The 26532-nt window shown below is 40.5% G+C and overlaps 1 protein-coding gene across 1 annotated transcript; it reads right to left on the minus strand.

Moving 5' to 3' along the window:
* Nucleotides 1–44: 44 nt before the first annotated feature.
* On the minus strand, nucleotides 45–25869 carry tmem74.L (transmembrane protein 74 L homeolog). The gene is made up of 3 exons (XM_018268210.2): nucleotides 25791–25869; nucleotides 25070–25407; nucleotides 45–1227 (listed from the first exon to the last, which is right to left on the minus strand). The coding sequence occupies exon 3, from the start codon at nucleotides 1177–1179 to the stop codon at nucleotides 337–339; it is 843 nt and encodes a 280-aa protein (XP_018123699.1). The 5' UTR covers nucleotides 1180–1227; nucleotides 25070–25407; nucleotides 25791–25869; the 3' UTR covers nucleotides 45–336.
* Nucleotides 25870–26532: the final 663 nt, after the last annotated feature.

Genomic DNA, 26532 nt, shown 5'->3' on the forward strand with positions numbered 1-26532 from the left:
ATTACTGGCCGTTTTCATGAAAGGACAACCATTTATACCCCATAAAGCATGCACTCTTTATATTTTATTCCATTTCACGCAACACCCAAACAACTGAATACAACGTTATAAACCAACATAAGCCTTCATTATACCCAAACATTCTACTGTTAGTCTGGATTGTGGTGGTTAGTAGTAAATCACTGTACAAAGGGTGGTGTTCAATGACTGTCAGTAGTACCAGGTGGCTAAATAGAACATGGATCGTAGCAGTTTTTTGTAAACAATATTCTACTTTTTGACTCTCGGTGTACGTCGTTACTTAGGAGTAAAAAAAATGACCAAAATGCAGACAGTCTAGGCAACAATGTCAACGGTTTCTTCCTGAACCATTGCATTTTCATTCCCGCCTGACTTGGATTGGTTGAAATTAATGGAACCATAGAGTTTTGCCGAGTCCTTGGCTGCCAGTGCTTTTCTCCTGTACAATTCCCCTTTCCACATCGAAATCATTAATAAAACAGAAAGCACCACGCCACCAAGGGTTAACAAACACAGGCCCGCAATCACGCATCTGTCCAAATGGGCACCAATGATAGCGTTCTTTTTCTCTATTTGTTCCATCTGCCTGGCAGACGTGATGTTTGGATCTGATCGGCTGTCCCGAGGGACCAGGTAGGAAATGACCACAAGTAAAACACCGGTTATTAGGAAAGTCACTGCGCTGATGAAGCCATAATCTACAGACTTCCCAGAGGCTTCAGATACACCTTCATCATCTGACATTATAGAGGTTTCCTGGATCCCTTCTGATTGGATGTCTCTATCCAAACTATGACATACAGGCCCGTGGCCATTCTTATTGGACGGATGATGGGCTACAAGCTCTATATTGACATTTTCATCAATATATGTAAAAGAAGTCTCTAGTTCTTCAATGCAGCACACCTTCTTCCCATCCTTGCCATAGACATTTTGAAAGTACTGCAGATCCTGGGTTTCTTCTGATGGGTCCAACGGTATAGACTCATATTGGCTGGGAGAGGCTGCAAAAGACATATGGTGGTTCTCATAACAAAAAGCCTGTGGGTCGCTGATGTCATTTTTGCAGCCATTATAGTCCCAGTCCACATTGTTGCATTCATCGAGCTTCTGTGTCTTTCCGGCAATATGTAAAAGCTCCGTACAAGCCATGGACATCTTCTATGCATCGGATCTGCTGCAAGCCATGCTGTGTCAACAACTGCCCTAAAAAACAGGAAGACAGAAATATGAAGATATAAAAGTAGGACCCAATGGCAATTGTATATCTACTGTTGCTTTAGACTTAACAATGTGAAACACACACAGACATGTTTCAGGTATTAATCTTGGAAAGTTAATCTCAAAGCCTTCTTTTCATGGTAAATGTATTATTCTCCTGACCTGGTTGATATGACTCCCATATGATGGCAATTAAATGAAGTCACATACGGTGATTAGAAGAAAAGAGATTCCACCTAAATATTCGGAAGGGTTTTTTTTTACAGTGAGATCTGTGAAGAAGTGGAATTCTCTTCCTGAGTAGTACAGGCTGATACATTAGATAGCTTTAAGAAGGGGCTGGATGGTGTTTAGCAAGTAAGGGAATACAGGGTTATGGAAGATAGCTCAGTACAAGTTGATCCAGGGACTAGTCCGATTGCCATTTTGGAGTCAGGAAGGAATTTTTTGCCCCTCTGAGGAAAATTTGAAAAGGTTTCAGATGGGGTTTTTTGCCTTCCTCTGGATCAACTGGCAGTTAGGCAGGTTAAAAAGGTTGAACTTGATGGAAGTGTGCCTTTTTTCAACCTAACTTGTTACTATGTTACGTTTTTTCTAGTTCCTGGGTCGGGTTAAAGGCAGAGGTTGCACAGGTAGAGTCGGGCAGCAGTAAAGGAGTTAGGGGTATAGCAGGTCAGCTGTCTAAGCCTGCCCAACCAAACCCACGTAGGAATCTAAAGTGAGTATTAAGATTGCCATTTGTGCCACTAGGAATGGAATTCTGGCAAACAGGTCATGCTTAGTAGAATAAAGACAAGGATAATATGGTATGACTACTGTAACCAAGATAAATCAGCAGCTTCTTCTTGTAGCCATTTGGATTCTATTATTAGGAGCATGTAGCCGATTATACTAATCAGAAATAATGAGTTCTATTTCTCACTAGCTGCAAGTAACACTTAAAGTAAAGAAATACATATTCATGTGTATATTCTTTTATTGATCTGAGAGCCTCTAATCCATATATGAACTCCTGATTTATGGTTGACCTTGATTAGAGTTGGCAGGTCTACAATCAAAGGATTCTGAGCCTCATAAATCTACTGCATCACATCTATAGCATGACCATGTGTATATAACACAGGGCTGGAACTAGGAGTCGGCAGAAGAGGGACATGCCTAGGGCACAACAAAGGGGGGAGACACACCAAGCATGGACCTCTTCTTTTGCCTATCCCTGGTCCGACCTTTCTCCCCCCGTGGACGTGCCGAGGAGGAGAAATAGTGGTTGGCTGGGTTGCCTTGGGTGTCCAGATGGCTTGGCCCAGGTCTGATATTTAACATATACTTAAACAATGAAGTGCATTAGAGGAATTAAAATACTGTATATTTACACTCCTTTGTGGTTATGTCATGACTAAAGGATGTTGAGCCGTGAAAGCCAGTTATGGTGAGATTTGGGGGTGAGTTTAAAAGCATTCTGTCATGGGAATCCTCCATTGAAATCCAGGATTCATAGTAACATAGTAAGTTAGGTTGTAAAAAGACACACGTCCATCAAGTTCAACTTTTTTTTAACCTGCCTAACTGCCAGTTGATCCAGAGGAAGACAAAAAAAACCCATCTGAAGCCTCTCCAATTTGCCTCAGAGGGGGAAAAATTCCTTCCTGACTCCAAAATGGCAATGGGACCAGTCCCTGGATCAACTTGTACTATGAGCTATCTCCCATAACCCTGTATTCCCTCACTTGCTAAAAAGCCATCCAATCCCTACTTAAAGCTATCTAATGTATCAGCCTGTACCACTGATTCAGGGAGAGAATTCCACATCTTCACAGCTCTCACTGTAAGAAACGCCTTCCGAATATTTAGGCGGAACCTCTTTTCTTCTAATCGGAATGGGTGACCTCGTGTCAGCTGGAAAGACCTACTGGTAAATAAAGCATTAGAGAGATTATTATATGATCCCCTTATATATTTATACATAGTTATCATATCACCCCTTAAGCGCCTCTTCTCCAGCGGGAACATCCCCAATTTGGCCAGTCTTTCCTCATAGCTAAGATTTTCCATACTTTTTTTCCCATACTTGTACCAACTTAGTTGCCCTTCTCTGTACCCTCTCTAATACAGAGATTCAATGTTCCCTCTAATTTAATCTCGGCTATGTGCACAGATAAATTCTTGTATGCTTAAATTTTAAATTATTGTGCACTGTCTAAAAGCAAACATCTTATTGATTGCTATGGGTTACTGCTCCAGGGCAAAATTAGTGCCTTTTATTACATATGGGGAGTATATTTTGTATCTGGGGAAACATTTTTGCCCAATAAGTTACTGAACCCAAAAAAAAATTTTTCTTGCCTCTCCCTTCTCATGTCTATTTGTTCTAACGTCCAACTTTGAAGCAAAGGATCTTCAATGATTCTGTTTCCATTCTGAAAGGAGCAAATATATTAACAAAACTTGTTCTTCCTTAGAAAGCCAACAAGTCTACTCCTAGGATACAGTTTTTTTTATTACAGGTCTAATATATCTCCATTTAATTTTTCCTACATCTAATGGATATATTACAAGGTGTTTGTATAATCACCCCCTCTTGTTTCGTTCTCTTCTTTTATGAGTCATCAGGCAGCTTCAGCCTTGATAAAACATCCATTGTTCATCTGCTGTATCCTCTTGTCAGCCCACAGCTTTGCTATACACTATCAAAAATCAGCTGTAGAACCCCACTAAAGAATTTCTATTGGTAGAGCTTTTCCCACATAGAAAAACATCAATCATCAAGATAGATTTTACAATGGGCCATGCACAGAAACATTTAAGAGGTTATTTATTAAATCTTGATTTTTTTGGTATAGTTTTTTTGGGCACAAACTAAAATTTTTAGAGAAATTTCAAGATTTATTATAACCAGAAGCTGCTGAAAGTCTGAATCCAAAAAAACGCCAATTCAAACCTGCCAAAGTCATGTAGAAGTAAATGGCTGATGTCCCTTTTACAATTTGAAAATATTGCGATCTGCACTGGGTTTCATCTGATAATCTGAAAAATGTTCAGGTTTTCGAGCGATTTGGGTGTCAAATCTGAAAAAAAGGACCAATTGAGTTTTCGCTCAATTTTATCGTGTCTTTTTTGGACCCAGCTCTTTCGAGTAATTTTATTGATAAATAATGATTTGATAAAATCGTGGACGGGAGCTTGGTGAAATAAAAAGATTAGATAAATTAGAGTCTTAGTAAATAACCCCCTTTTAAAGATTATAAGGATCACCTGCTTATTCTATAAAATCAGTCATATTGTTCTGTAATGGCCAAAAGCAATGTTTTCCTACATCAATTCCTTTGTGGTATTGCTATCCATTACCTTGAATTGGCCACAGAAATCATTTTGGGACCATCAGAGTCCCGGCAATTCACCAGATTCTGACTCAGCACAAGGGTCAAATTTGCAAACTCCCGCTGGTTCAGGCTACATTACACACACACTTTTGCTAGTTCTTAACTTATCATTGTGCCTGGGTCTCCAGTTTCCCAATCAGTGGCAGAGGCTCGGCAGGATGCTCTATTTTTATCGCATGTCAATATCCATTACTTCTCTGCTGATGCTGACTCCTACAGCTTTTTAGGTCTTTTAGGGAAAATGTACTTGCAGTAGATACTGACAAAAAAACTTGGCACTTCCTCTCGATCACATTGATATAAAGACAAGTGCACACCAGTAGGCCTAGGACACAGTTTTATTGATTGAGACTGTCAAAATGTGAATTAATCGCATAAAGAAATGATTACAAATCAGCTACATAAAAGCATTACAAAATATGTCTGTTTTTAGTTTCTGGAGTATGGACTTTTGTTCCTGAACCCAACTCACCTCTGTACAATGGTATCATTTAGTATTATGGTGAGCAGGGTCAGACTGGGGCGTCTGGGCTGCCACCTCATTGGCCCCTGTCCCTCCTTAGCAGCCCCTGTCTTGATCTCTTCCAGAGGTCACAAACCTCCATCCCTATTTGTTTCTGTCCTTTGTGGGCATGATTAGGGGCTGGTCAGGTGTAGCAAGGAGAGAAAGGAGAGCGTTCACAGTTTTTGACGGGTAATGGGAGCAGGTGTTGGTCATGGGAGCTCACCAGGTTTTTCCCGGTGTCCCGTCGGCCCAATTAAATCGTAATGAGATCACTATCAGGATACCAAGGAAAGTCAGGATACATATCTACTAGGTTCCTAACAAAGTGGTTCAGGAATGATCATCTAAAGCCACTTCTTGAACTTGTACATTTTTGTGTGCACTGAACCTAGGGACACCTATAACAGGTATAATAGGTCTTTTGACCTATAGCGTAAATTAATACACCTAACGAGTCGGGGCAGTCGTTACTAATGACGCCAAATGCCAGAAATGGAACATCCCAACAGAAATTGCAATTAATCTGGAAATGTGGAAAAAGCACTGCATTGTGGGTAAAAAATTGGCAGCTTGCCCCTAAAATTGCACTTTGTGCACTGCACTTGCACTGTTAATTGAGTACTCATAAATGGGTACTAGTTGGACAACAAATGTTTGTAAAGAAGGTAAGAAAATGTCCACCTATTACAGGGCCTAACCCAAACTCTCAAACTTGGGAGTGTATTTGCTAAATACCGCACTCAATCTGCCCAGGGGGCCTTCCCAGGGTAGCCTTATTTTTTATTAGCCTTGTTATTTAGGTAGGAATGTCTGACCTATGTTGGGTTGCTAATAGTGATGGGCGAATCTGACCTGTTTCTATTTGGCAAAAAAAAAATTTCAAATTGGAGGCTATGGGTGTAATTTTTTGCAGCTAAACTTGGCGAATAATTTCGCTCATCGCTAGTTACTACCTTTCCTCATCCAGAAAGCCATATGGGGTGGGGGGGAAGGTGATGTCTTGGGAAAGTGGCTGTGACATTGCAAAGCAGTTTAATGACATCACTATGACATGGTGATCTATGACATGGTGATCTCTGTGTCAATCTCCCCTGCCTGGTTTTTCTAATTTGGAAAACCAGGCAGGCAGTTTTGACCTGGGCAGCCTTTCTAAAAACCGGGTTGCCCTGGTCTAAACCAGACACGTGGCAACCCTAAACCTATGGCCCTTCAAAACAAGACCTACCTTTATGACAAAGGAAGAACCTAGTGCATCAATTTATATTAATGTAAGAACCAGAAAAAATGAGCTGTTCCAAAATTGGAAAACATTTAAAGTTACAAATATGATTTTTTTAATCTTTTCACTAGAATTTAATTTCAACATATTTCCTGCGGGCCCCATATATAAAAACCAAGAAAGATTAGTTTGTATGTACGCTTATGTACTGTTAATTACTGACATGGTGTGTGAGCAAAGCCAAGAGCCTGAAGCATCTGTTGCAAAGAAGAGATTATAATGGTCTCATTTAGTAAACAAATTTGCATGCTGTACAAAACCATAGCAACAATCAGTTATGAAGTTTAATCAGGTCTATGCAGGTGGAGTGAATGATTAGTTGCCATGGGTTTGTGGACTGGGGGCCGATCTGATCCATAACACTTAATAAGCGATTTAGCAGTGAAGCTTAATGTTGATTCCTATGCAGTCATGGACCATTAAAATGTTTTCTACTTCACTTGTGCATTTATGAACCTATTTGAATATTTGGGGTTCAGTTCTGCATCTAGAGGTGTCTGGTGAATGACAGTACAGCCAGGGAATGATAGGTTTAGAAAACAAAGCATATGACATATATCTGGATGCCTTTTTGGAACCAAGAAAAGAGGTTGAATAGTCAGCAAATTGGGCAGCGGTTCTTTTACTTTCAATCGAATCTTCCTTCCACTTTAGAGAGATCTTGATAGAATCATATTTTATATTGTTTCTTGCCTTATTGCCCATAACCAACAAAATGACAAATACATAATTTTTTATGCAGCGCTTCAAATTAGGAATGCGCAGATTCCATCCTTTTTTGGATGCGGCCAAATACCAACTCCTCCACAAACAATTTGGCCAAACCGAATGAGAACCCTAATCTGAATATTCACATTTGAGATGAATAAAAAAATATCTGTGAACAAAAATTTTCATTTTTAGTTGTCCAGAACTCTATATTGATATGACTTTAATGGTTTGGTTGAAAACTTAGGAACCAACCAATGACCAACCTTCTTACCAGCACTAGGTCGGCCTTCCAGCTGTCATCATCCATTTGAAGATTATTGGGATTGGAACTGGGATTTATAGTCCAGCAACAACTGGGTAAAGTACGGTTGAACACAAGGGTTTTGATTCCCTTTATCTTTGTTGTTATCTTTGAGACCTTGACTACAAGTACACAGTAAATACAATCAATATGGATTGCATTTTTCAAAAGTTATTTCCTGTTTAAAATGATAAAAAGATTGGAAAATCAATCATGGATTGTGTTTTACATCCTTTCCCCAGTGACTCGTTATACTGAACGTCTCCCTTTGCCGGGGTCTCTGGCTTAATAAATAGAACTCCCCAATTACACGAGTAGATGTAGTATTTCCAAATGATTAGATATTTGCCTGATTTGCCACCCAAATGGTGGGTCAAATAAAGCTGATTCGATCAGCTGGCACCTGGGCCAAAACTTGGATCACATTAATGGGATTTTTCTAGACTTCATAACAAGGATTGAGCAGGATCAGATATCCTCGACCCTTATCTGGCTGAATGTAGGAGCCAATAGGAACACCGTCACTCTTAAGGCCACCATACATGGGCCGATAAAAGCTACTGACAGACTGATTCGGTAGCTTATTGGCCCGTGAATGGGGCCATCCGACGGGCTTCCCAGATCGATATCTGACGAAAGTCAGCCAGATATCGATCGGGCAGGTTAAAAAATCCCGTCAGATCGTGGCCGCATTTATGCGTGTATGCGGTCCAGCGATCAGACCGCCCGTATCGGATCAGCCCGATATCGCCCACTTCAATGTGGGCATATCGGGAAGAGATCCTCTCGTTTGGCGACATGTCGCCAAACAAGTGGATCTCTACGTCTATAGGTGGCCATACACGGCATACTTTTATCGTTCTGCGATGAACAATCGTATCGTTAAATGATCGTCTGACGATTATTTTACCATACGATATGTCATCCACGGAGAATGATTAAAAGAACAGATATAATTGTATTGTTTGCTTTGTGTATGGACGAACATTGTTCAACAAAGGAGGAGTGGTGCCAGCATTGTGTCTCTGTCTGTAGTATAAAGTCAGTTTCTCCTTCCCTGCTCCATGCAGACTTATGCATTTATATCTTGCATAATAAACATCTTTCACATATGAGGTGATAGGCTGATATTCCTACAGTCAGCACCAATTTATTTCTTTAAATAGTTCATTTAGTTACAAATGAAACTTTCAACAAAGAACGTTCGGGTCCTTCCATATATGTTCGTCGTTCCATATATGTTCGTTGGCTTGTGCTACAATCCTGACATGCACAAAGAGGGATTTTATCCCTGAACAACTAACATTTTTTAACTCATCCGATCAATTTTGCGAACGATGATATTGAAACGATCGTTCGCCTGACGATCGTTCGTACACCATCAACCATCCGATAGGTTATCAATATTATTGGAACGTTCTGGAATCGGTCGTTTGGAAGTAAAACAGCTGCCCGTGTATGGCCACCTTTAATCAAAGCATTCTCATTATACTGGTGATGGGATTAACAGGAAAGGAAGATTCCAAGGAACTCCACCACAATGACACTGAAGAGTCAAGGAGAAGAGAACATGCCTAAAACAAAATCATCAATCAGATGGGCTTTTCCTTCAACAGTAACGGGATACTGTGGGGAGTCATTTATAAACACTAGGCTTATTTGCACCTGGGAAGTAACCCATGGTAACCAACTTATTCAACTTGCAGCCGGCTGAAAAACAGCTAAACACTGATTGGTTGCTATGAGTTAGTGCCCAGGTGCAAATGTGCCTAGCCCTACTTGTTCAAGATATTATACAAAACAATTCTGAATGTTCCACTGTAGCTCCCATGCCCAGCACCCAGTACCACCTTATATCCTCATCATCCTTAGGCCTCATGTATATCTGAGAATTCAAAGCTATTGTGACTCTCATACAAATCTCCAGAGAGGATCTAGATCTAGGCTAGAGTATGAAGAAACTCCCATCAGGACCCCATGATGAACATGACCATCTGGACAAGTCAAGTTAAGAACTTATAAAGGCACAAGGTCACTGACATGTAACCTGAATTTGCTTAAAAAACATTTTTCAGACATTTTCTGAACCAGGAGGCAACAGTTTACACATAATGATCAGCCATATAGGTCTTCAATTCAACGGAGGACAAGGAGGACTATTGTTTAAACTTATGCACTCTAGATAGAAGAAAAGAAGAATAGTACATACAAATTAAATTCCTGAAGATGTACACTGGCCAAAGGCCAAGATGCATGATAAATGCACAGTATGTAACCGCAGGCATACAGTGCCCAGACCAAGAGGATTAGTACATTCAAGGTAAATAAGTAGTTAGAAGGTAAGAACATATCGAATAATAAACCACAAACGTAAACTAGCTGCACAGAGGGCAAGGTGAGTGGTACCTATGGAACTAATATTATGAGGTTCCCTGCTAAGATAGAGACCAAGGTCAACGTGATAGATACAGAACAAATAACTTCAGATGCACAATGCCAAAAAAGAGCCTGAAGTGAGTGGTGTCCTGCCCAGACAGAGGCCAAGAAGATGATTAAATTGAAAACAGGGGAAGAAGGTTGATTTCAGAGGACAGCCAACCATTTACTCCTTTATTAAACCTTTCTCCAAGACCCATCTACCTTCTTTCTCTTATCCATCGCCATTATGCTGTTTCTGGAGCCGTGGATTTTGGACACAAATTAATAAATGACATACAGACTAAAAAAAAAAGCACCGAAACAACTTAATTATCCTAAAAGCAACAACATCTTGAATAATGATATTTGCCGTTTTAATCAAGCAAAAACTCTATTCATCTCTGGAAACCCCGTTGCCACTGACTCGGATAATTAAAGGAAGTGCCTGTATCAATTTATCTTGCAGGGAGGCATTAAACACCATTATACAGGGGGACCGATAAAAAGAGTTGGCAACTTAATGACACTCATAGAAACCCATCTTGCCAGGTTCTCCACAAGAAGCCCCCCGGCCCTTTTTATGTAAGAAACATTGCACATTAATATCCCTTCTTACGAGCCAAAAATAAACGTGTTACTTGGCACCGCTAATAAAACACAAATCATTTTCTCGCACACGGATTATTTGAACACGAGGAGCTAAATTACATCTACTGGTTTACAATCCCTGAATGATAAATTCATCTTTGGTGTCATAGTGCAAACCGAGCTTTCTCATTAAACAAAGAACGTGCCTCACTTAGCAAAGTGCACAGGGGAATCGTGTTTTTTATTAGCAGAAGTTAAAAATCGGGACATGCAAATTGCATGCAAAGCTGTTGCAAGGTGGTTGGTGCAATTCATGATTCATCATGCCGTATTTAGGGTTTGTGGGCTCAAGCTGATAGTCATAAGGCGTTGGAGATAAGTGTTGGCCAACAGTACAGAGGGAGAGAGAGGATTGTTGGCATAACGACCATGCAATCTAAATTAAGTATAAAAGGAACTCTTTTTAATGGTGGTCAGTTAGCTAATTAAATCTCTAGTTTTAGATGTCTTCAAATGCAAATGTAGAACTGGTGAAGTCTTTGAAGCACAAGGTAACACAGACAAATCCACCATCAAGGAGATTGCCAGATGTTGCCGAGTCTCCGCTCCTTCGGGCAACTTATTGTGACCAGCTGGTAAATGAAAGGTTGCCTGTCGCAGAGCCAAAGCTACTGAGCTGTGCTACTCACAGTCTCTCTCGTTAACACTGTCTGATTATAATTATCTAAAATCTAGTTTCATTGAAGGAACAAAGCAATTATAAAACATTAGGAAAATATATGATAATGCAATTCATGAACAGATGGGCAGTAACAATTTTCAGCTTGTACAAGCCTTTTCACACTCACTATTTATAAGGTTCTCTGGGTTCTTGCCATCCTTTACTAGCTGGTATTCTTTCATCCTCTTGGCATACTTTTTGCTAGATAAAACACTTTTCTGACTTCATTGATGCCCAGATCAAGTACAATCGCAGTCCCCACAATCAGTTGCAAATACAACCACTTTCATTAAAAGTACTTACGTCAAAATGAGCTCCTTGCACTTCCTTATAGTCGCTCTACGGTTGCCACATGCAGGGCCAGAACTAGAGGTAGGCAGAGTCACACGTGCCTAGGGTGCAAAGCTTGGAGGGTTCAGGCACGTACGTTTCTCTGCTGCCTATCCCAGTCCGGTCTGCAGAGTCTGATCTTTACGCTTGGTTGCTCGCATGCGTGCAAAGGCACTCAAAGGGAGGGTGGTGTGTATACTTGCTCTTCATCTGATGCCTCCGGTCGGCATGCATGCTCACATGGCAGAAGGGCGATGCTGCAGGCAGGGTTGCCATCCTAGCCCGGCCCTGGCCACATCTCTGGCTTTGATCTGGACAGCCCTGTTTTTAGAAGAGCTTGCCGGATCTTCTAGCCAATTGCCGATCACCACTTCATAGCCCCACCTTGTCATCGGTCTGCCCCATGATGTCACTGGCACCCCCCCAGAACAAACAGCCCCAAAAAGGTCATGCTCTGCACCATCCAATCCTTCCTGCCTTCAATTTCAAATTGAGTTTTGATGCACCTATTGAGGCAAAGGAACCCTGGAACTACCCGCACCTCCTGACCATGCGGTAGCTGGTAGCTCCAGAGTTACCTTTGTGTCCAACAATAGGAGTAGCACTCAAAGTATCAGGTGCAGATGTCACTTGCACGCTGCACACTGAATACTGGAATATAGTTTTGCATGTGCTGTTGCAGTAATTTCAGTGAATCAGGCACAATTGCAGTAGGAACAGCGCAATGGCACCAAGCACATTGCCCTCTTGCGACTGCGGGTTGGACGGGCTTGGGCCGACTCCTGCACAAAATCTTTGGGTCACAGGAGGGTCCGGGTCAAGCTCTTCTCCTGCTGTCCCTGTCCATGACCTAGCAGTTCGAATTTATAGACTTTGTTACATCACTGCGGGGCAGGCACAGGTCGGGCAAGGGTCTATAAATAGAGGGCAGCAGCGGGCCTGGGCCGGGTGTGGATTGGGAGGGGACGGGTTAGGGACGGGTTAGGGTCGGGTGCGGGTTGAGAAATTCTCGACCCGCACATCACTAAATGACACTGTAATTCTGGGGAAAATATTGCATTGTGGGGAAAAAACATACCGTAGTGATTGCACTGTGCTCACTGCGCTTGCGGATGTACATGTGCCATTAGATTGTCTAGAAGGCTTAGTTGAAGCCACCAACCTGCTCATGCTAAGTGTGTCATCCGAAAGCATGCTCACACTGCTGCCAAAAAAAAACATTTAAAAGTTATGTAAAGCATCCCTAAAGGTGGTCATAGATGCACCGATAATACAGTACTAAACACATACTTGGTGATATTTGGTGCGTGTATGGTGGGAGATGAGCCGACCGATATCAGCAGAAGACTTGGATATTGGTCATCTTGTCGATTGGGCTGGCTGAAAATTTTTAATCGGGCACCTTTGAAGGCACCCGAACATCGGCCATTGTTAGTGCTGAATCGTCAGATACAGGTAGAATTCTATTGTTTCTGTCTGTATATCTGACCATTCAGCTCTACACATGTTTAGTGTTGGGGAACTCATAGCATCTCTTCTGCATATCAAACATTTTTACTATTTTTAAAACATTACAGGGAATCTGCAGGGAGATGCAGAACAGTGTTCAGTTGAAATGTATTTATTTTGACCACTTACTATTGGAATTGGAGATTTGGCTCTTTTATTACACAGGGGTGTATTGCACAAAAAAAAAGCATACTTATGTGAGCTAAACCATATTTTGCACCTAGGAGCATATACAATTTTTGTCTAGACTTTTGTCTAGACCAGTGATCCCCAACCAGTAGCTCATGAACAACATGTTACTCACCAACCCCTTGAATGTTGCTCTCAGTAGCCTCAAAGCAGGTGCTTATTTTTGAATTACTGGCTTGGAAGTGAGTTTTAATTGCATAAAAATGAAGTATAGTGCCAAGCAGAGCCTCCTGTAGGCTGCCAGTCCACATAGGGGCTACAAAATAGCCAAACATGGCCCTTTTTTAGCACCCCAAGGGACTTTTCATGCTTGTGTTGCTCCCCTTTTTTACATTTGAATTTTGTATATGGGTAAAATAAGTGTCCATAGACTGGTGGATTGCACTTATTATTGTTGCACGCTGCCCCTGTCAGTAAATAAGGACACACCAACGTTGCAGCACACAGCAATGGATACCTTCTCTTGAGCTGGCAGATCTGATTTTCTATGCAAGCCGACATTCCAACTGAACTTGAATAGGAAACAGAGATCCACACGAGGAGCTAACGTTGTAATTACATTGTTGTAAAAATATTGCTGCTTTTCTCCTTGCTGAACGTGTCAAGGTAGGTCAATGGCAAAAGCTTCATTATGAAAGAATTCACCATTAGAGCCCTATTTCATGATGAGAGGGAAGAGAATTCAAATAATTATCTGTATTCTGCACAGCAGCAGAAATGGAGACATTGTCGTGTTTTCCTAATCTTAATTCGTTCAATTTGCGTTGCCTTAATGAATGTGGCTTTTTGCTTTCTTTTCCCCATGTTTTGAAAACATTTTATTTTTGTTATTCCTTTGACTACTACGACCCTTGGTAATTTGTTTTAGTGAGGGGCAGATTGAAAAAATAAAAAAAAGCCCAAAACTCTCTGATAACAACGAAAGTTCCCATCTTAATAACTTTCAGTATGCCATAGAATGGATATCATTATTAATTTTTTAAATTATTTGCCTTTTTCCTTCTGACTCTTTCCAGCTTTCAAATGGGGGTCACTGACCCCCATCTAAAAAAACAATGCTCTGTAAGGCTACAATTGTATTGTTATTGCAAATTTAGAATTTTTCATATTTCAATTCAGACCCTCCACTAATTATATCCCAGTCTCTTATTCAAATCAACGCAAACAAATGGAGGAAATCACGCATATAATACATAATCAGAGTGATAAATTTTGGAATATATGGTTACTGTGGAAAAATTATATAGATTCATTAAATACATAAGTGAGATAGATCAGACTATTTCAGATACACCCCCGGGGATATTTTAGGGGATAGAACCACACTTGGTGTGTTTGGGTATCTTTAATTTTGCAGATTTTTTTTTTTTTGTTGCTTTGGTTTTGTTTTGAAGTGAAAGTTATAGAAATATGTATTCCCATTGAAAATGTAATGGAACTTGTGCTGTATGTACTTCGGCTATTCCTTCCCTCCCCTCCCTTTTTCTTTTTTCTGTACCCCCTCCTTATACTCTATCAGAAAACAATAAAAGGTTTAATTCAAATCAATGCATGGTTGCTGGGGTAATTTGGACCCTACCAACCAGAGTTGCTGAATCAAAAGCTAAATAACTCAAAAACAGCAAACAATAAAACATTAAAACCAATTGCAAATCATTCTCTACTCATACAAAACGTTAACTCAAAGTTGAACAACCCCTTTAACAAATATTTTCAGCTGCACTTGACACACTAGTGAGATCTACAGGGAAAACCCAAGAAGGAATTGCCACCTTCAAAGTTTTGTGGGGTAGATAATACATAGGTAATGAGAGAGAGAGAGAGAGAGAGAGAGAGAGAGAGAGAGAGAGAGAGAGAGAGAGAGAGAGAGAGAGAGAGAGAGTAAAAGAGAGATAAGAGAGAGATGACAGATGATAGAAAAACAGATGCATGAATGAGAGAAAGAGAGAGAGAGAGAGAGAGAGAGAGAGAGAGAGAGAAAGAGAGAGATAAAAATCCTAGCTAAATGATAGATATATAGATATCAGATACAATAGAAAGAGAGTGGATAGATATAATTAAATAGATACATAGAGAGATAGTATAAGTAATTAGTTAGATATAGCTAATGAGATGTAAGGACGGGTAGTAGATATAATGAGGATGATCAGTACATGTCAGTATATCAGTGTGAGGTCATTAATAGAAATAGTGAAAGGGGATATATGAAAGAGAAGGAGTGTATAGGAGAGAGAGAGAGAGAGAGAGAGTAAAAGATAGATAAGAGAGAGATGACAGATGATAGAAAAACAGATGAATGAATGAGAGAGAGAGAGAGAGAGAGAGAGAGAGAGAGAGATGGATGACAGATAGATAGATAGACAGACAGACAGACAGACAAACATGGGTTGGGCAACCAAAGAACATCAGTGGATTGTGGAAATGTGGTGGACTGTACTTTGCTTATGGCCCTTCTTGCCTACAACTTTGCATCCCCCAACTATTCTGGTTGCATGCCTTCTGCTTATTTATATACTTGTGCCTGCCCCACCCTTTCTGGTGATGTCAGAGATGAACAGTTCAAGAGCAGGTGTATGATGGTTCTCCAGGTTGTGTTTGGTGCTGGTTGAGATAGGGCAGGTTAGGATTGGGTGCAGGTCGGTTTTTTACAGACTTACACATCACTCACCTATCTATTTAGGCAGAGATCTCAGCCAGCTTTGAAGGTAAGCAAGCGTCTCCTGATCATTCTCCACCATGACTAGGCTCCGTTTTAAGTCATTACCAAGTGTATAGTGTTTTAATTTCAGAGGTACAATGTAAGAGAAATGAAAGAAGAACAAGTAGTAACTCTTCCTTTATTTCCCCTGACTCTTTCTATATATTAGGCACCAATCTAGTGCCTCCAGATCATGAACTTTGAGTTCCTCGTTGTTGTACACATCATGCATATACCGGATCTCCTGCTCAGTAGAAGTACTTGGCTAATCGTTCCCAGGATGGAGGGACTGGCAGGAAAATCAAGATGATAAAAAGGGCTAGTTATTTTAAATTCAATAGCAGCTATGTGGGCTTGATGCATGGCTCTTTGCTTTATTTGCCAAGAATTAAATGTGTGCTAATTTAATTTTTCAGGCTTTCATCCAAGCAATATTTTCAGATGAAATCTGATGAAGCAAACGGAAGCCAGACAGAGGGGACAGAATAATCTATAAGAGAAGCAGAGCAGGTTGAGCAGTTTCTTCTTGGTTTATACATTCACAGATGGTTTCTCTGCTTCTCTAAGAAGCGCTCAATTTTAATCACTAAAAACATAAAACCGCTGCAGGGTCAGGACTTGATGGTATTGGCGTCATCTTTGTTTTATTGTTCGATTCTTCTTCTTTCCTGTCAACCCCTCTTCTCCCTTTCTTCCCTCCTCTTCTTTCTGTTCTTCACTCCTCTGTTCCTTTAGGGCTTGGACTCACTAAACATCATGTTTGCTACTTGCATTTTTCTAGAACAGGGGCCCCCAACCTTTTTTACCCATGAGCCACATTAAAGTGTATAAAGAGTAAGGGAGCAACACAAGAATGAAACAGTTCCTGAAGGTGCCAAATAATGGCTGTAATTGACTATTTGGTAGCCCCTATGTGGATTGGTATCGTACAGGAGGGTTTTATGCAATTAAAACTTGCCTCCAAGCATCAGCTTTGAGGCCACTGAGAGCAACATCCAAGAGAGTGGTGATCAACATGTTGCCACTGGTTGGGGATCACTGCTCTAGAACTTCCCCAAAATATTTTTCATAATCAGCTCATTTTACTTTCAGTATTTACTCAATGATAGGCAAGTATTCCCAATTGTACTGTGTAATAATGTATGTATAATATGTAATAAGTCCAGCAGCAGAAGGTGTTCATACATCTCTACTATTCTACATCTGACCCTATTCTATAATGGGAGCATCTGTTCTCTTTTAGGGTCAGCCGTGAATTAGTCCTATTTAGGCAAAGGGCTAGACTAATGCATTGTCGAGATGCCCTAAGGGCATTCCGGTTCCAGGCGGTGGTGGGGCCAGGGTCGGACTAAGGCGTCTGGGGCCCACCCGATACCTAATCACTTAGAGGCAGATTTATTAAGGGTCCATTATATTATTTTTATGGTCAAAACTCTCAAATTTGAATTGTGATCATTTTATAATCCAAACTTGATTCGAGACTTATCAAACCCTGGCCCTTTAAAAATTCGAATCCGACTATTCGGCAACTAAAACCTGCCGAATTCATGTATAAGTCAATTGGAGAGGTCCAGGGACTAATCTGAGCATGTTATTAGTCTTCCTGACATTCGGATGAAAAAACTCGATTCAAGTTTAGTCGAATTCAATTCTAATTAGATTCGAGTTTTCGTGTCAGCAATATTCGTTATAAGGGCATTCCGGTTCCAGGCGGTGGTGGGGCCAGGGTCGGACTAAGGCGTCTGGGGCCCACCCGATACCTAATCACTTAGAGGCAGATTTATTAAGGGTCGATTATATTATTTTTATGGTCAAAACTCTCAAATTCGAATTGTGATCATTTGATAATCCAAACTTGATTCAAGACTTATCAAGCCCTGGCCCTTTAAAAATTCGAATTTGACTATTCGCCACCTAAAACCTGCCGAATTCATGTATAAGTCAATTGGAGAGGTCCAGGGACTAAGCTGAGCATGTTATTAGCCTTCCTGACATTCGGATGAAAATACTCGTTTCGACTTTAGTCGAATTTAATTCTTATTAGATTTGAGTTTTCGTGTCAGTAATATTTGTTCAAGTTATAGATATTCTAATTTTTTTTTGGTTAAATAACTCCCCAATCGAATTTTGAGTATATTTGAATTTATTAGAGTTAAAAAAAATGAATATGAATTTGAAATTTGACCTTTGATAAATGTGTCCCAGTGTTAGGGATCATGGGGCCCTTAGCCCAAATCCAATTGGTTAGTTAAGCTCAGAATTTAGTTTTTTAATAAGAAAGGTGAAATTTGGGTCTAATAATTCAGCAAAGCAGCAGGTCTCTGGAGTAAAATAGCTTGTTTCAGTAAACTCTCAGCAATAGAATTGTCATCTGCAGATCCCTGCTGCACAGAGAGCAGTCCCAGTTGATAAAGGAACAGTTCAGCGTACAAATAAAACTGGTTTAATACATAGGCTGTACAAAATACAAAAAAGGTTTGTAATATAGTTAACCAAAAATGTAATGTATAAAGGCTGGAGTAAGTGGATGTCTAACTTAATATCCAGAACATTTCTTCCTGCTTTGCAGCTCTCTAACCTGTCACTAGTTAGCAATAGTGATGGGCGAATCTGTCCCGTTTCGCTTTGCATAAAAATTAGCGAAGCGGTGGAAAAATAATTTTGATGTGAGCGACAATTTTTATACACGCGACAATTTTGTCCAAATGCATTAAAGTCAATGAGCGTCGAATAATTTTGCCGTGCATCAGTTTTTATGGGTGCGCCAATTTTCATGCGTGCCAATTTTTTTTTTAAGAATTTTCACTGCAGTTTTGCAAGAACTTTAGCGGCTGGTGACACGCGTACATTCGCAACCAATCAGTGACTTGAAGGGAGGGCACATGGGACATAACTGTCAGTTTGCTTTTGATCCTCAGCATGCAGGTCAGATTCGCTCCAGGCTTTATAGATTACATTTATGGCAAACTCAGCGACTGTACCCTTGGACACTTCCTAGTTCTGAAAAGCATAGGGCTTATTCATGATGGTAGCCACAAGTGCAGTGAGCCATTTTAAATGCAAATTGGTGTGTTTTTTCCCCATAATTTCAAGATAATTGTGGCCCGTCTCTGCATTGTGTCCACTGTAATTGCACCTGATCTGATGTGTCAAAATTGGCACAGTTGCACTTGCACTTTCATGCCCATTGGGTGTGTCTGGCATGTGTCAGGTTTGCATCATTTCCAAAGTATCTGTTCAAGACATCATTTGTTTCTAATTTACTGGGTGCAAGTCTGGTGCTATTTAGGACACAACCTGCTGTCAGAACCAAGGAACAATCACCAGGACCATTGTAGCGGCAGCTGCAGGTGTCCCCAACTTTAACAGGCGCAGCTGCACCCCATTGATCAGAAGAGACACAACGCGTTTGCAACTATGTAGAAGTGTAGGAGCGTGCATGGGCACAAGTGCTTTAACAAGTCCATATTAGAGCAGCCGCATTTGCAAGCATGTTCGTAAATGACCCCTCCTGCCTGGTGCATTACTGCGGGTCCAACATACAAGATGCAATTTAATTTTCTAATTCCAGCTTTGCCACATGGATAATACAATTGCGTTGCTGGAGGGTCGAGCTTGGACAACCCTGACTGATCCCATTTCTAAGTGTCTGTCTGGCTTCCGCTCTGAGAACGGCTCCCAAAGGGCAAGCAGTAAATCTCCAAGAGCCGAGCCACTTTAGATGAGGAACAGGTGAAGGAGCCGAGATTTATATCCCCCTTCTGCCCATTTATCTCCCTTGTTCTATTTATATGTAGCATTTCCATTCTCTTTTCTCCCCTGCAACTCACCCAGGCTGAACAATTCCCTTTTTCTCTCTCTTTTAATCTTTCTCTAGACACAGAATAAAGAATCAGATATTAATGACGCCATACGGCTTGTGCTACACAGTTGATTTATAATGTGCTTAGGATGTGCTGGATTCATTACGTTCCTTCACCGGTGTTTTATTGGCTGCACATGTTTCTGCCATAGATATCTGTATATTGATGCCTGTTCATTATCCAACCAGAGAGAGAGAATCCCAGGTAACAAACTGCTCTCAGATCTCTTTCAAATACGTCCTGGGACATTTGTGGTGAGGCAGCAACCTGACAGTGTTTGGCCAACTGACAGTTTGGAGATTAAAGGGGTTGTCCACTTCTAAGTTAACTTTTAGTTTGATGTAGAGAGCGATATTCTGAGACAATTTGAAATTGGTTTTCATCTTTTATTATTTGTGGTTGATGAGTTATTTAGCTTTTTATTCAGCAGCTCTCCAGTTTGCAGTTTCAAAAATCTTGTTGCTAGGATCCAAACTACCCCAGCAACCATGCATTGATTTGAATGAAAGGCTGGAATATGAATAGGAGAGGCCTGAATAGAAAGACAAGTAATAAAAAGAAGCAATAACAATACGTTTGTAGCCTTACAGAGCATTTGTTTTTTCTGTGGGGTCAGTGACCCCCGTATGAGAGCTGGAAAGAGTTAGAAGAACAAGGAAAATAATTAAAAAACTATAAAACAAGGCAAACAATTAAAAAACTATAAAAAATAAATAATGAAGACCAATTGAAAAGCTGCTTAGAATTTTATAACATACTAAAAGTTAACTTAAACATGAACCACCCCTTTAAAGGGCAACAAAACCATAGAGAAGACCGTTTCTTAGAGCTGCTATATATGCCTACAGCCCTTCAACTCTTTAAATATAGTTACATCAATAATACCTCCATACACTTAGGGGCAAATTCACTAAGCAGCAAAGTGCGCCTTCGCCGCACTTCACCGCACTTCGCCAGGGCGCTGCTAATTCACAAAAATCTGAAGTTGCACTCAGGGAGGCGAACGGTAGCGAATTTGCGCTAGCGTTAATTCGTCAAGCAATGCGAAGTTACGTAGCGATGCCTAATTTGCATACGGCGCCAAGTTAAAGTTGAATGGACATATATGTAGCAGCAAATACATTACACTACACAAGCCCAGGAAACCTTCATAAAATAAAACAGAGTTGTTATTTTGCCCTACACATGTGCCCACTGTATAGTTTATGTGCTATATGTTAGGAAATGTAGGGGGGAAGGAGGGTACACCCAAAAAAATGTACGATCTTTTTCAGCCTATCACCCTTAAAAAAGGATAAGACGCCAGCGTTTTTTGGGACTTAGAAAAAATTTCAACCTTTTTTGAAGCAATCCCTATCTACTCTATTGCACTTCACCTGGTCTCAGTTGGCGAAGGCAAGTCTGGCGCAAGAGTTAGCGTAGTTACATCCCTTCACCATAGCGCAACTTCGCCTGGCGTAAGGGTGCGAAGTAGCGCTAGAGTAGGTCCACTTCACTAGCGAATTTACGCCAGCGCTCGTTAGTAAACCGGTGAAGTAACGAAATGACGTCACGCTGGCGAATTTGCGCTAGTGTTAGCCACTTCGCACTTTAGTGAATTTGCCCCATAGTTTGCAGATACTCAGATAAAAAATAAAACTTAGCAAACTGCATGAGTTATGGGGCACCCCTTAAGCCTATTCCTTTGCTTCCGCAAGCAACTGGTCCTGTGAGTTAAAGGAAATGCAAACAGGGCTGTACCAAGGGGTAGGCAGAGTAGGCACGTCCTTAGGGCGCAAAGCTGGGGGGGCACCAGGCACGTAACTCCTCTGTCTCCTACCCCTAGTCCATTCCCATCTCTGCACAACTCTCACTGCCCTTTTCTTCTTTCTAGTGCAGAAAGAAGAAAAGGGCAGAAAAGGTTGGGCAGAGAGGGTACAGCACGAGAGCGCCAATTCGCTCATTCGCACTCACAATGGGCCAGCGCTGTGTCGGCCCAGCTTGCCTAGGGCGCCCGTGCGGCGCGGCCCGGCCCTGAATGCGATTGCAAACCATGGTAACAAACTAATGTAACATTCTATTCATGTGCGGGTTGAAAACAGCTCAACCCACACCCGAACCTCCCGCTTCTCCCCTCCATTTATAGACCAGACAAAAATCGGAAGTCGGCAGTCTAAGTTTGTGGGCGGGGAGAGCAGGCAGAAGAGCTTAACCTGAACACGCTCCCCAAAAGGCGCAGCAGGGTTGCCCCGAACCCGCGCATCACTATAACATTCCTCTTTTAAGCTCCTCTGCATTTTCGTTTGTAGTTTTCCAGATATTAGCTGTTTTTTTTACAAGGCGTTGTTGTTTCAATCGCATTATATTGACAGTGTAAAAAAACTGCTGATATCTTGAAAACTAGGGGGAGGAAAATGTCAATTGCAAAAGACGAGCATTTGAGCAATTCAACATGACTTTGTCTTCAATGGTTATATTTCGGGGCAAATGCAGAATAACATTGTATGGGAACAGGATCTGTTGTCCTGAAACCCATTATCCAGAAATCTCTGAATTACAGGAAGGCCATTTCCCTTAGACTCTATTTTAATCAAATAATTCCAATTTTAAAAAAATTATTTCCTTTTTCTGTGTAATAATAAAACAGTACCTTGTACTTGATCCCAACTAAGATATAATTAATCCTTATTGGAAGCAAAACCAGACTATTGGGTTAATTTAATGTTTACATGATTATTAGAAGACTTAAGGTATGAAGATCCTAATTATGGGAAGATCCCTTATCTGGAAACCCCAGGTCCTAAGGATTATGGATAATAAATTGCACACCTGTACTGGCGCTTGTGTCAACTCTATATAAAATAATCTCTAAAGATTTACATTTGTTACTATGTGATTATTTCTGCAGGAGATTTCTTGCTACATGCTTGCAGATATAGAGGAACACACCCACATTTATACCCCTTTATATACACACACACACATATATATATATATATAATTTTTTTGAGAAGAGAGCGAGAGGGGGGAGGAAAGCAGATCTGCCCCGTACACATGCAACAAATATGTCTTTATCATTTCACTGACTCATTTTGTGCTGAATTCACATCTGTGGGTTGGCTTATCCCCTTATCCAGAATGCTCCACAATACAGGAATGCCATCCCCCATAAAGTTCATTATATAAAAATTATAATCATAATTTCCTTTTTTCCCTAAGTTCTTTGCACTTGATTGTAACTAAACTACACACATCCAAACTGGTTTTGTTTTTAGGTGTAAATTTAAGGTATGCAACCTCTTATTGAGAAACTCCCAGTCCCAAACATTCCAGAAAATAAATCCCTGAAATTGATAGCCCAGACCTAGACACTAATGCAACATGATGCCAAATCCCAAACTTTATGGATTAGATCAGTGTACTCCTCCAAGAATGGAGAGAGAGAGAGAGAGAGAGAGAGAGAGAGAGAGAGAGAGAGAGAGAGAGAGAGAGAGAGAGAGAGAGAGAGAGAGAGATATCCTAGCTAAATGATAGATATATAGATATCAGATACAATAGAAAGAGAGTGGGTAGATATAATTAAAAAGAAACATAGAGTGATAGGAAGTGTATAGGAAACAGTGGATATATAAAAGAGAAGGAGTAAATAGGAGACAGTGGATATATAAAAGAGAAGGAGAGTATAGGAAACAATGGATATATAAAAGAGAAGGGGTGTATAGGAAACAGTGGATATATAAAAGAGAAGGAGAGTATAGGAGACAGTGGATATATATAAGAGAAGGAGTGTATAGGAGACAGTGGATATATAAAAGAGGAGTGTATAGGAGACAGTGGATATATAAAAGAGGAGTGTATAGGAGACAGTGGATATGAAAAAGAGAAGGAGTATAGGAGACAGTGGATATATATAAGAGAAGGAGAGTATAGGAGACAGTGGATATATAAAAGAGAAGGAGTGTATAGGAGACAGTGGATATAAAAAAGAGAAGGAGAGTATAGGAGACAGTGGATATATATAAGAGAAGGAGAGTATAGGAGACAGTGGATATATAAAAGAGAAGGAGTGTATAGGAGACAGTGGAAGTATATTAGAGGAGTGTATAGGAGACAGTGGATATATAAAAGAGAAGGAATGTATTGGAGACAGTGGAAGTATATTAGAGGAGTGTATAGGAGACAGTGGATATATGAAAGAGAAGGAGAGTATAGGAGACAGTGGATATATATAAGAGAAAGAGTGTATAGGAGACAGTGGATATATATAAGAGAAGGAGTGTATAGGAGACAGTGGATATATATATATATATGTATATATATATATATAAGAGGAGTGTATAGGAGACAGTGGATATATAAAAGAGAAGGAGTGTATAGGAGACAGTGGATATATATATAAGAGAAGGAGTGTATAGGAGACAGTGGATATATATATATATATATATATATATATATATATATATATATATATATATATATATATATATATAAGAGGAGAGTATAGGAGACAGTGGATATATAAAAGAGAAGGAGAGTATAGGAGACAGTGGATATATAAAAGAGAAGGAGAGTATAGGAGACAGTGGATATATAAAAGAGAAGGAGAGTATGGGAGACAGTGGATATATAAAAGAGAAGGAGAGTATAGGAGACAGTGGATATATAAAAGAGAAGGAGAGTATAGGAGACAGTGGATATATAAAAGAGAAGGAGAGTATAGGAGACAGTGGATATATAAAAGAGAAGGAGTGTATAGGAGACAGTGGATATATAAAAGAGAAGGAGAGTATAGGAGACAGTGGATATATAAAAGAGAAGGAGAGTATAGGAGACAGTGGATATATATAAGAGGAGAGTATAGGAGACAGACAAGGGTCTGTATGTGAGAGTAATGTCAGTAGCAGCAGGTTATTAGGATGAATCTCAGAGGAAAGGGCTAATCCCAGGGGCCCCAGTGGCGGCAGGAATAATCTGGGATGAAACAGCCGCACATAAAGCTCTTCTCTCTCTCTCTCTCTCTCTCTCTCTCTCTCTCTCTTTCTCTCTGTGTGTCTCTCAGTGCTGCTCCGGGGGTCCTGTAGCTCAGCGGCACAACACAACGATACATCTCGCCTTCATCCCCACTCCTCTCCTTTACTTTCAGCCGCTAAATAACTCCAATAAGAACAACACTGGGGAGAGCCGGGCTGACTGAATAAACTCACATATAAATAAACACAAGTACAAACAATAATGAGGAGGACTTGCCCGTGAGAAGGGGACACAGAGCGGGTCACACCCAGTAGCAGCAGCTGTAGGACAAACTGTTCAGTAAAGGAGTTGCACAAACGCTGCGCTTTCTGCCCGGGACACTCACCTGCGTCTCCTCCTCTCTGTCACCCCGTCCCGCGCGCCTCTGCCCAACTGTCACTTCCAGCGCTTCTGCTCTCTCTCTCCTCTCTCTCCTCTCTCTCTCCTCCGCCTGTCACATTCCTGCTGCTACTGCTGCTCATAGGGACGGGCTGAGCTGGGAGTGGTTGGCTGCAAGGCCTGCTGGGGCTTGTAGTTTTAATTACACTGATTTGTACAAATGAAAGGACCCACGACTATGGCTATAGGATTATCAACTGATTTCAAATAGACTTTTCCTCCTGTTTCTTCTTTTTCATTGGAAATATCCAAGCTGGTGATTTATAATAATATCACTGTTACAGCCTGAATAAGGGAAAAAAAAATAATAATATCAATAATTGCAACAACCTTATAATAATAGATATTACTGTTATAATTTAAAAATAAATAATAATGATGATAATAATGGTTATTATTATTTACAGCGAAAACAAAAAAAAAATCAATGCTATTAAAATTATTTTTTACAATTCTAATTACAGTAAACCCCCTAAATGTTTTGAGCAGAAAAGTTCAGTTTTTCTAAGGCCTGTTCGGGTCTCAACTTTCTGTTCGGTTTTTTTTAGCCTTATGAAACCCGAAAAATAATCTGCCAATATATGAAAACCACTAAAAATCCCGGCTGATTGGGTGTAAAACTAATATTTGGAAATATATGAAAACTAATTAAACACCAAGATACTCACCTTGACGTGGCTTAGTTATTAGTTATTATGAAGTGCCGTTAATTTGTTGCTATTAAAGAAACAGAAATAAGGAAATCAAACCGTTTTTCTCTAAATGAGCGTTGCTGTATTTCAGAGCTTACTAGATAACTGATGTCTGTATAATAGATCCCATACCTGTAGTTAAAGGATTGGTCTTACTCATCGGGCAGAATAGATAGAGGTAGGGGTTCCAGCCGTGCGGGTTTGTCAAAGGGGTTTGTCCGTTCAAAACGTTCTGTCCCATTTAAAACATTGTGAAAACTGGACAGAAATCCGTCTATTTGCATATAAGTGATGTAATAACCCTGACCCAGCATCAGAGCTACATGACATTATTGTGCCTGCCTCTGATGTCATCATGCCGACCCCAAGATCACTGCTCCACCCTCAATGCTATCTGCTCCGCCCCCATTGTTCGGGTTTAGCCAAAGGTGGCAACCCTAGCTACAGGTTGCATATTACTGACCTAAAGTCCATTTGCTTTTAAACAGGTAACTACCCAATTTAAAGGAGAAGGAAAGCTACTAAAGCAGTTTATAGATTAGCCACAATATTGCAAGCTATAAGACTATATGTATTCTGCAGAATGCTTTACCATACTTGAGTAAATAGCTATTGAAGTGTTCTCTGTTTGTGATAGCAACTGCCATATTAGCTTGGTGTGACATCAATTCCTGCCGAGTCTCTCCCTGCTCACTCATAGCTCTGGGCTCAGATTACA

This window comes from Xenopus laevis, chromosome 6L (genome assembly GCF_017654675.1).
Source record: "Xenopus laevis strain J_2021 chromosome 6L, Xenopus_laevis_v10.1, whole genome shotgun sequence".
NCBI classification, from domain to species: Eukaryota; Metazoa; Chordata; class Amphibia; order Anura; family Pipidae; genus Xenopus; species Xenopus laevis.

Bases quoted from the DNA above. Each gene is read 5' to 3' on its own strand.
- tmem74.L (XM_018268210.2), bottom strand. From the start codon at position 1,179: ATGTCCATGGCTTGTACGGAGCTTTTACATATTGCCGGAAAGACACAG.